The sequence below is a fragment of the Myxine glutinosa genome, chromosome 1, assembly GCF_964187855.1.
Source record: "Myxine glutinosa chromosome 1, kmMyxGlut1.1, whole genome shotgun sequence".
Taxonomy (NCBI): domain Eukaryota; kingdom Metazoa; phylum Chordata; class Myxini; order Myxiniformes; family Myxinidae; genus Myxine; species Myxine glutinosa.
Genome location: NC_136261.1, coordinates 424833566 through 424845330, shown reverse-complemented (window position 1 = coordinate 424845330; position 11765 = coordinate 424833566). Strand labels below are relative to the sequence as shown.

Sequence of the window (11765 nt, the reverse complement as noted above, 5' to 3'; positions counted from 1 at the left end):
CTGGAAAACCCCCCCATCCACTTTCTGAATAATCCTCTCCAAGAAGTTCTGTCACTCAAGCTTTTGGGTCTCACTATTTGCCATGATCTTTCCTGGGAAAACCACATTTCAAATCTGGCCTCCAAAGCCAGTCGCCAACTGGGCATCCTCCGTCGTGCGAAGTCCTTCCTTGGCACACCTGAGCTCCTCACCACATACAAGGCTTTCATCCGCAGCTCTATGGAATACTGCTCTCCCCTCTGGTCTGGTGCTCCTGCCTCACACCTAGCCCGTCTTCACGCTGTTGAAACCAAAGCGTTCAGATCATTGGAATCTCCTATGATGAAGCTACCTCCAAGGGCCTTTCACTCACTCACCGCAGGCAGGTTGGTGGTCTTTCTGTCTTCTACCGACTCCTCTCTGGCCTTGCCCCCCCCCCCCCCCCCAGCCCTCTCTGGGTTCTGTCCCCAAATATTCCTACAGGTCGCACAAGATCTGCCTGCAACCCTCTTATGGTTTAAACTGCCAAAATCAAGACTTTCTGCTCACTTCACTCCTTCAATCCCCTTTTCTCCCGCCTCTGGAACAAACTCCCCCACTCACTTCAATCCCACTCCACCCTCCAGGTCTTTAAAACAGCCGTTCACACCACCATCTCTTATCCTCCCCCATCCAAAACCTTGATCTTTTCTACCCCGCTAATTTCGGTCCCCTTGTGTTTTATACCTCTCCCCCCCCCCCCCGCCCTCCCCTTCCCACGCCTCACGCCTCCTGCCCCCAAGCCCTCTCCCTCCCACACTTCTCCCTGCTCTCAAATGTTGTGGTTGTGTGCTTCCCCTTCTCTCCCCATCTTGTCTTCCGCTCCCTCTTTTTTGTATATTTTGTTTGTGTGGTTGATTTGTTTGTGAAATAAACGTTAGCTCTTTCATGAGCCTCGATTCAGTATACAAAAAAAAATAAAAAAAAATAAAAAAATAAAACGGGTTTAAAATAAACGTTATCATCACATGAAAGGTTTAAACCCCCGCGGAATGTTCCCTCATTCGGTTATTCATTCACAAGAAAATAAACTGACGGTGAAAAACAAGGTGAAAAATCCAGCTTATGTTATTAAAATAATCACGTGACCTGCTGGGAGACTCGAATGTGCGGGCGTTCACACGTTCATTCTACGAGGCTGCGTCATCACGTTGTTCATGGACGTCACTGAACGAGGCTCCACCCCCTATGACCTCAGTTCGCGGAAGTTTTTACGCGATTCAAAATCTTCATCAGCAGGAGAGGTAACATGTCCGTACTCGTACCCGGGTTAAGGAGTTATCAGTTATTAATGAGAAAGGTTGTACAATGATCGTGTTTGGTTCACTCTGGTAATGAAGGAGTGTGGAGAGTGCGATCGGGAAGATCCGTGTGGTTCGGCAGGATGACGTCAGTTTTAGGGAGTGAGAGGCAGACAGAGATGCAGGTTCATTCGTTTCACCACCGTCAGATCGATGGAGGTTTTGTTTTCATGTCTGTTCATGTATTTGTGAACAAGATATCTGAAAGAGTTGTGGACGGACACGGACGAAACTTGGTGGAGACGCTGGTGTGGGACACGGACGAAACATGGTGGAGACGCTGGGTGTGGGACACGGATGATTTTATTTTATACCAAGTCGAGGCTCATGTAAGAGCTAACATATGGAACATATAATAAAGGGAGCGAGAGGGGGTGAGAGGGAAGTACAACAACAGTGGAAAACAGGGATATCGGGAGATTTGTGGAAGCGAGAGGGAGGACTGGGTGCGAGGTTAAAGGTTTGAATCCGTTAAACGTTTGAATCAGTTAACGGTTCGAATCTGTTGAAGGTTTGAATCTGTTAAAGGTTCTAATCCGGTAAACGTTTGAATCGGTTAAAGGTTCGAATCGGGTAAACGTTTGAATCGGTTAAAGGTTCGAATCCAGTAAACGTTTGAATCGGTTAAAGGTTCGAATCGGGTAAACGTTTGAATTGGTTAAAGGTTCGAATCCGGTAAACGTTTGAATCGGTTAATGGTTCGAATCCGGTAAACGTACATGGGATAAACAAGATGGACACTACAACGGATTTTGGAGAAGAAAAAAACACGGAATTTGAAGGAGGTGGGTTTGAGGTAGGTTAACGGGGGTAGAAAAGATCAAGGTTTCGGATGGGGGAAGATAAGAGATGGTGGTGAACACCTGTTTTGCAGACCCGGAGGGAGGAGTGGGACTAGTTATACTAGTTATGCTAGTTATACACCAAAACAAACAACAAAAACGACCGGGAAACTTATCTTTGAGGAAGTTGGCAGAGGTGAAAATCGCACATCCACAGCTCAGAGACTGGAACCGGAAGTGATGATACCAGGTGAACCTTTCGAACTTCGTTTTACGAAAACTCCCATTGAGTGATGGATCAGATGTTTCACTCATGAAATCTCATTATAATCTCTGTTTATGTATTTGTCGACACTCGTACATTGTCATGAGACACCTGGCACTCTGTTGTGTCACCTGTTTGTGATTATCGAGTGCACCTTCTGATGATCTTATCCAGTTTGTCATTTCATTTAATAACCTGAATGATTATTCCGAATGTTAATACACGGGGATTGTTCTTTATGTGAATACGCAAGGGAAATCCCATCAAATGATGGATTCACCCATTCAACACAACACACAGGATTACAGTAAATACAAAGTTATCGATTACATCCGACAAATTATTTGCAATAAATATTGCAGTTCAATAAATAAGACTCTCTGGGGAAGATTAGCGGTGACAGAAGAAATTTGTCAACACATTCCATATTGGAATGAGAGCGTTGTAATTTCAGCATGCTACATTAATTATTTATTTATATATGTATATATACTTGCTCTTCCATTACTTAAATATTTCTAATTTTCAATCTCCATTTGCAGGTTTCAATTCAACCCTGCTTCACACTCTTCTCTCACCCCAAGGAAATGGTTTCTTCTTCTTCTTCTTCTTCTTCTGATATTGGAGTTATTTTGAATGAACTCACATGCCCAGTGTACTTTGAACTCTACAAGGAGCCCGTTGCTTTGCCATGTGGCCACTCGTTTTGTCGTGTGTGTATCGAGAAATCCTGGGAAAACAGGGAAGAAGAGACAGGTTGTGTTTGTCCAAATTGCCGTGAGGTTTTTCCACAAAAACCAAAGCTCAAGAAGAATGTGATCATTGCCAACTTGGTAGAAAATGTGAAGTTGAAAAAGGGAAAGTTTGGATTGGAGGTCCGAGTTACAGAACATGGTGATGTGAATGTTAAGGAAGGAATGAAATCGGGGGGCAGTGAGATTTACTGTGAGCTTTGTTATGGAGAGGCAGCCAAGAGGTGTGTACCTTGTGAGATCCTCTGCTGTGAGAAACACCTGAAGCCTCATCAACAGAAAGGGCACAAACTGGTGGATCCTGGAGTGAAGATTGAGGAACTAAGATGCATTGAGCACAGAAAGCCAATGCAACTCTATTGTAAGGATGATGGGAGCTTGATGTGCGTCACGTGCACAGGTGGACAACATCGGGACCACGACGTTGTTGCTTTGGAGATTCCTCATACTGAACTGAAGGTGAGTAAATCAGTGAAAAAATACTTATTGCATGTGTTATATCTATACTATTTTGGTTATTTCCGTGAAATAAGCTCATAGAATGTGTCCAGGTGCCCAGTCGTCCGTCCGTGTGTATATATGTACGTCCATCAACATTTGACGAAAATATCTCCTCACAAACTACCCGACCAATTATGGATCTAATTTGTAACGATTTATCAGGCCAGCAAGGTCCCACCCATTGTGCTCACCATCTGTGTGAGTGCCCCTTTAGAGGAGGTAAAAAGGTTCTGCCTTAAATATTGGTATTTTATTTTAAAATCATCATCTCAGAAACCATGAGACAGATCCCGACCAAACTTGCCAAGAGGCATCGGGACCATGCCCTTAACCATAGGTTGTGCTCCTTATGGGAAATGTCACCTGGAAAGGGGGCCATGGGCCCCTCCCAAATCCATCATTTTCACGAAAACATCTCCACAACTACCTCAACGATTATGGACCAAATTTGGTACACCGCATCAGGGCCTGTTGCTAGAACCTCAGGTAAGCCTGTCCTGTGGTTAAACCGCATATCCGGAGTATTAAATGTATCCACTGGAAAGGTTCCAGTAAGTAGGCCCTGGAAAGTATTGTTATGTTTATAGGGTTATCTGGCAATGCCATACCACAGGGCAATGAAATACCATAGGGCCAGGTAGAATTGTATAGATTACCATGGTCTGTATGTCGCAATGAAGAATAAGAAACCCGATGTACCATAAGTAGGGAGCTGTTAGACCGTATGTCGTGTAAGAGTTTATCTTTGTTCCCATGATGAGGGGTGTGGTTATGTTAATTAGTTAGGGATTAATGGTAAATTCCCCGTATGTAAATGGCCTCTGTACTTTTCCCCTTGTTCCTTATGACACACTAAAACATACGCTACACTTAATATAAACAGTAAATAAAAGCCAACCAGAACAGGACATTAAACAGTACCGCTGGTGCTGTCAGCGGCCACATCACAACATCAAGCAGGCAGGTCCGTGAGGCCACACCCTGAAGAGCAGTGATCAGTCTGGTATTGTCGAGTGATGAGAGGGACTCGCTGATGGGAGCAGGCAGCGATGTCATGCGATGAAATCAGAACCTTGAGAACAAAAGAATGGGGTCCAGACATTTGTCCCTCTCTTGGTCCTGGCTTTGGTCGTAGGCGGTCACGTTTTACCTGTGTGGTCGCCTGTGAGGAGATCGGTGAAAGATTTTTGGGTGCCTTTTGGGAGCTTTGCAAGTGAAAGGGAGGCGTTTTTCGCAGCTGTTGTTCTTCAGAGGCGGAAGGGGCCGCGAGCGAGCCGAAGGAGGTCGTGTTATCTGCTTGCCTCACGCCGGTGGCTACTAAGGGTGTGGTGCCACCGCCATCTTGTGCGCTTCCCATGGGGTGCCTTCAAGCTTCAATAACCACCAAGCTCCCAAAGTGCTCGTCGAGACCAGAGCTGAGTGCTGGCAGAAACATGAATTATTTTTAGCTGTGACGAGCAGCTCCATGAGCGGACCGTGTTGATGTTGTTGTTGTTGTTGTTGTTGTTGTTGATGTTGGGGTACCTTTTTGAACAGCGCATGCGCATACATGATACACAATATGCATGCGCGCAATATTGCAACAGATATCCTCATGATTCCACACGTCGCAGCTGGTGACCACACTGTGGTCATTTTTCTCTTGTTATTTTATCATTCCCCTTGTTTGTATACGAGTCCGTATGGAGGCTCCCTGAATTAGAATTTTAGTTTTACCGTGCATTCTTTTGTTACCGACATTTCTTTCAATAAAGCCAGTATTTTTGCATTATAATTCCGTGTCGGGTTTGAGTTGATTATCACAGGTTCAAAGACGTCCAGTGGGACCCATGAAGGTAAGAGCTTCGTTACCCATCGCTGCCCTCATCCCCCGCGCATATTCACACCGCCATTAGATTGAACGCCTTGGAGTAAAAGCTCAATTGGCTATCCGTCCCCACTCCCCAGGGGTGCTCACACTGGGACGCGACAGTAAGGTCTCATGGGATTGTGCTCCTCATCCGGATCTGTCCCCTGTAAGAGGCTGAAAAGGGGGTTTTGCTTCTGTTGAACACGAGGTAATGTCGCTGATCCGACTTCTCTCTTTCATATAATTTTAATATACCGTATTTTTCAAATTCCATCTGCAGAATGGGGCATGGGCAAATAACCGTCAGCCCCCCACGGCACCCTCCCCAGCCATCTACTGCCAAGACAGCTGAGAAACAGTTTTTGTGATTAATGTCATCCTGGGACTTTTTCTCATACAGCTCTAGAGTTAAAGAGAAGAGATGATTTCGAAATTTTAATGAAATTCCCATCACATTAACTGTGCTCCTTATCACAAATGTATATCCCATCTCTATATATAGTTGTATTTTCTGTCTGTTTGTCCACCAAAAGAATCGGCCCAACCGGTAGTAACCCCATAATATTGCATACAAATCCTCTTGGCAAATGGAGATGCAAGAAAACATTTTCAAACCTACAGGTTAGGGGTTTCAGGGTGGGGGGGAAGACCCCAATTCTCTAGATGTAAATGTGTATCGTATAGCACCACCCCGTGTTAGCCCGTATTACAAATCATCCTGTATCTTCTAAGTTCCTTCCACACAAGGTGTGGTTCCCTCTGCTAGTATTTATATAATTTTGTGCAGGATGTTCCTTTTTAATCCACCACCGGTTCATGATTCTTCACTTCTGTTGTTTCTTTATTCTGTGCAGGGTGTTTTGGCTGCAAAGTATCCTCATGTGTCACAGTCAATGGAGAGCATTGCATCCCAACTACGGCATGTTCAGGAAGAGGAAGGGCAAACAGAGGTGGGAATCACCAATAAGTCATCGTTGTTTTGTGAAGGGATGTACGATGATGTCCTTCCTGCTGTCCTTTCTTCCTTCCGTGTGTGCGTCAGTTATCAATGTTTTTTTTCTTTTTTTTCTCCAACGATAACTGGAGAACCACTGAAGGGGTTTTAATCAAACTTGGCACAAGTACGGATTGAAATTCAAAAGATAAACTGATGGTATTTTTGGGTTCAACAGGTGAAAGTCTCATTTTACAGACCACGAGTCGAGTTACAAACATCAAATGTTACCCTTTTCTTTCTCTGTCTTCCTCTCTTTCTCTCTCTACGTTCTGTGACTTTTAATTTTTATGGCGTAGCCCATAGAGCAAAGCCGTATAGATCAGTGTTTGCCCATCCGTATGTATGTATGTACGTCCCCTCAAACGTATACCAATCAGAGCTGAGGATCTGGTCACATGAAAAGGTGAAGTGATTACGTCTGATGTCATTACGGTGGTACGTGGCTAACTCCTCACACATTTTGACTCCAATTTCGTTCAGGCCGAACATATCATTGAAACATTTTGCAGTTTTGTTTTTAGTTTATTTTAATTCATATTTAAATTTAGCAAATGTTGGAGTTCCAATGCTTCAATATGAATTCATCATGTCTCCAGACACCTTGAGCTCCCTGCATTGTACGGTTCGGTGCTGGGTTCTGCCTCTGAGGCCTACTTGGTTATGTAGTGACCGATCCTCTGATGGTGTCGGTGCCGGCGAGGTGCACCCTCCCTCCCATGCCAGCATGGACTGTGTGCACCTTGCTGCATCTGATGTTATTATTGTTATCAAAATGCAGTATTTGTAAATTGACTGTAATTTAGCCTTTTAGCTTATATTATTGCATTATTATTACTAGCAACGGTACCCGCCCTAAGGGCGGGGTTTCAATTGGGAAGCCCAAATGAAAAGGCAAAATATCAGAAATTGAAGGCTTTATTTTATTTTAAACGATTCATATAAACATCCGTTGAATCATATCACACGCAAATCTTCAAAATCTAAACAGGACATGGCGCCCATTTTGAAAAAAGATTGAATTCTGCAAAACGGAAGTGGCCGCTACACGTCTTTCTCAGTCGCACGTTTATGTGTGAAGAGTGCGCGCCGAATCTAACATGGAAGCGGCCGCTTCACCTGTTTCTCAGTCGCTTTTCACATGCTGCCAAGTTACTTTGGAACCGCATGTTTATATAGGAAGAGTTCGTCATTATGGTCAAAGCGATGTATGGTTGGTTCATTGTAACTCGAAACATAAAATAAACAAAGCAGTGTCTCAATGCAAAAAAAATAAAATACCTACATTATTTGGAAACTGGTATCCCCACCGAGGTCATACTATCCTCTTCAACTAAAGTATCAAATAAGCCCGGCTATGCCACTGATAGACTTTCGGATAGACACTGATAGACACTGATAGACACTGATAAAATTGGAGAACGTAATTGAACACTGCGTGGGGTGTCATGTTCTGTGAACTCTCTAGTATTTAATAAATAAAAACAATCATTCATTCATTCAAATATATTGAACTCATTCCTTGTTTTCATCCTTTTCAGGGTTCCAAGGACCTGATAAAAAGGTGAGACTGCATTGGTGTCCGACATATTATCAGCACATCCTGATGTTTTTGACCCAATCGTGTTTTAAATATTTAAATATATTTACTAAATAATAAAATGAGACAAAATAAAGGGAGACTTTGAGAAATGAGGATGAGGGAAAGAATGAGGATGAGGGAAAGAATGTGGTTCGGGAAAGAATGAGGGTTCGGGAAAGAATGAGGGTTAGGGAAAGAATGAGGGTTAAGGAAAGAATGAGGGTTAGTGGAAAAAATGAGGGTTTGGTAAAGAATGAGGGTTAGGGAAAGAATGAGTGTGAGAGAAGGACACACGAGGTGAACAAGATGTAACTGATTCAGGTTACTCAGTTGTCCTCGTGAACTAGATTATTTTCCTCACGCGATTTCCTTCCCCATTTCTGATCTATAAATGAACAGTTTTGGGTTAATTTAGGGAGGAGGGTCATTATAAAGTTCATTTGTGTTATTAATTGGACACAAACTTTAAAAGGCTCCTTAAATCCTCATTGATCCTCATTTGAGTTTATCTTGTTTAGTTCATTCCTTTCTGGCCTTTTCTTTATACTTTCCCATCCTCATCAACTTAAAACGATTGACTTCTAAATTGTTGAGATCTACTGTGTTCATTGATACACTCGAAGTCTCAAACATCCTTAAATATTCTGTTCTGCTAATTTGCTCGTGTCCCACTTGGTCTTATTGATTCTTCTCTCCATGCCCATCTGTGATCTATGCTCACCTTCTTCTCTCCATGTCCATCCATGATCTCTGCTCACCTTCTTCTTCAACTGCTCTTTCTATTTATTCCTCGTTCCCTTCCAAACCACTTCTAAAGATAATTCATAAAACACCTTACCCCACACTGTCTTGAGAAAAGGGCATGGAAGGGTCTTTTCAACTCTTGGTTTGCGTTTCCGAGCACGATCTATATATTTTTTGTCTGGGCCTCGATATTTTCCAAGGTTGAAAGCGTGAACGGCAAATTTGATTGGTCAATATAGCGGAAATTTGCGTTTCTCCAAATACTGCTAAACTGGAGGTTTTTGGAAGTGCTAACAAAGGGATTTGTGTTCTTGTGTTCAAAATATAAAACACAAGCTGAAGAACCCGGCATTGCTCGGAGAAATTCAAAGTAATATGAATATTGATACAGTGTATAATAATATGTATATTGACATATAATGCGGTGCCAATTTGATTCATACAGCTGCAAGAAGAAGCAAATGTATTTTATTTGCCAGATGCAGGGCGCCCCTTTATAGGAACTTTTCTCGACCATTTCTTGGTTCCTCCGAAGAACACAAGGGTAGTCCAGCATGCATACGAGATTTTTTCAGAATGTCCCTTCTTTACTATAATTTGCCGCATGGCACATACCATATAGAGGGGCCTTTTCTATGCTCCTGGCATTTTCTCCAAGAATACACTACCGGTCAAAAGTTTTAGAACACCTCAATTTTTCAAGTTTTTATTGAAATTTATGCACTTTAATGTCTCAATGTACTATGAGATTAAGCATAGAACAAATAAATAATTGGAGATAAAAAAGAAATCATAGAATCATTTTGTTTAACAAAATTTAAATGAAATTTTTTTTACTCAGCAAAGTAGCCACCTTTTGCAGATATAACCACTGAACACACTCGTGGCATTCTTTCTACAATGGAAATCAAATATAGTTCGGGAAGTTGTTCCCAACACTGTTGCAGAAGTTCCCACAAATGTGTTGCACTTGAAGGTTGCTTTCTTTCACCCTTCTGTTCAGTTCATCCCCACCAGCTCGATGGGGTTTAAGTCTGGAGACTGCGCTGGCCATTCCATGATTTGAAGCCTACTGTCTTGTTCTTTTCCTTGAAGGTAGTTTTGACATAGCCTGGAGGTGTGTTTAGGGTTATTATCTTGCTGTGGGATGAACCCCTGACCAACTCGGCTTATGCCAGAGGGTATTGCATGGCACTGCAAAATGCTGTGGTAGCCCTTTTGGTTCAGGGTGCCAGTCACTCTGTGCAACGCGCCGACTCTAGATCCAGCAAAAGAGCTCCAGACCATCATGCTTCCTCCTCCATGTTTGACAGTTGGTGTAGCACACTGAGGAACCATCCTTTTGCCGATTCGACAGTGTACAAAAACCCTGCGTGATGAACCAAAGATTTCAAATTTTGATTCATCGGTCCACAAGACCTTCTTCGACTTTTGCAGTCTTCCGTAGTCCACTGGCAGAGTGCTTCATGGCCCAGGCAAGCCTCTTTTTCTTATTTTGCCATCTTAGCAATGGCTTTCTTACTGCCACTCGACCTGTCAAACCTGCAGCTCGAAGTCTTCTCTTCACAGTTGAAACTGAGACTTGCTTACTTCGACCAGTGTTCAGCTGTGCTTGAAGCTGTTGTCCTGTGAGCCGCCTATCACGCAAGCTGTTGACTTACAGAAACTTGTCTTCTGATTCTGTTGTGGCTTTGGGTCTGCCAGACTTCTTCCTGTCAGAGTTTCCTCCAGTTTCCAAGTGCCTTTTGATGGTGTGGGAAACTGTACTCACTTACACCTTGGCTTTCCTTGCAATTTCTTTGCAATGATTCTATGATTTCTTTTTTTATCTCCAATTGTTTATTTGTTCTATGCTTAATTTCAGAGTACATTGAGACATTAAACTGCATAAATTTCAATAAAAACTAGTAAAATTGAGGTGTTCTAAAACTTTTGACCAGTGGTGCACTTGTCATCTTCCCACTCATCAACTTTCACAATGAACATCCCACCCAACAAACATTACAGAGTCAGAGAAAATAAACAATTTCTTACATATGGTATCATAGGTGTGCAAGTGTCATCCATGCACGGAACATGGTATACTGTCTAACAGTACAGGACAATTGCTTTAGTAGATGGTGTACATCAACCTGAATTACAATGAGATTGATCTACAATGGACATGGTTTATAACATTTGAACCTGGATACATGAATTGCAAGGAGATTGATGGACAATGGACAAAGACATAGTTTATAACATTTGAACCTGGATACATGAATTGCAAGGAGATTGATGGACAATGGACAAAGACATGGTTTATAACATTTGAACCTGGATACATGAATTGCAAGGAGATTGAGGGACAATGGACATAGACATGGTTTATAACATTTGAACCTGGATACAGGAATTACATGGAGATTGATGGACAATGGACAAAAACATGGTTTATAACATTTGAACCTGGATACATGAATTGCAAGGAGATTGATGGACAATGGACAAAGACATGGTTTATAACATTTGAACCTGGATACAGGAATTACATGGAGATTGATGGACAATGGACAAAAACATGGTTTACAGTCATGTGAAAAAGTAAGTACACCCCATGTAAAGTTTTGACTTTTTCAACATATTTCAACATACAGCTATTTGATCTTCATTTCAACAATATAGAAAGATAAAGGTGATATAATACAACAAATATCATGAAACATTTACATTTTGTAGTCCATTGTATAATTTAAATGAACATAAATGCAAATTTCACATGTGGAAAAAGTAAATACATCCTTGGCTCTAATCGGTGGTATTGCCCCCTTTGGCAGAAACAACCTCAAGTAGGCGTTTCTTATAACGGTCTACCAGTCGATGACATCCACTGGGATAAATTTTTGCCCACTCCTCCATGCAGAATTATTTCAGCTGTGTGATGTTTGACGGGTTTCTTGCATGCACAGCTCGTTTCAAATCCCCCCACAATATGTCG

At 42.4% G+C, this 11765-nt stretch overlaps 1 protein-coding gene across 1 annotated transcript in view; it reads left to right on the top strand.

The window, feature by feature from the left end:
* The first annotated feature begins 1175 nt into the window (after positions 1 to 1175).
* Positions 1176 to 11765, top strand: part of LOC137419631 (E3 ubiquitin/ISG15 ligase TRIM25-like) — a 43062-nt gene continuing 32472 nt past the window's right edge. Inside the window, exons 1-4 of the mRNA XM_078786792.1 lie at positions 1176 to 1262; positions 2909 to 3577; positions 6323 to 6418; positions 8004 to 8026. Of these exons, the coding sequence (XP_078642918.1) occupies positions 1176 to 1262; positions 2909 to 3577; positions 6323 to 6418; positions 8004 to 8026 (875 nt within the window). The remainder of the gene's footprint in view (positions 1263 to 2908; positions 3578 to 6322; positions 6419 to 8003; positions 8027 to 11765) is intronic.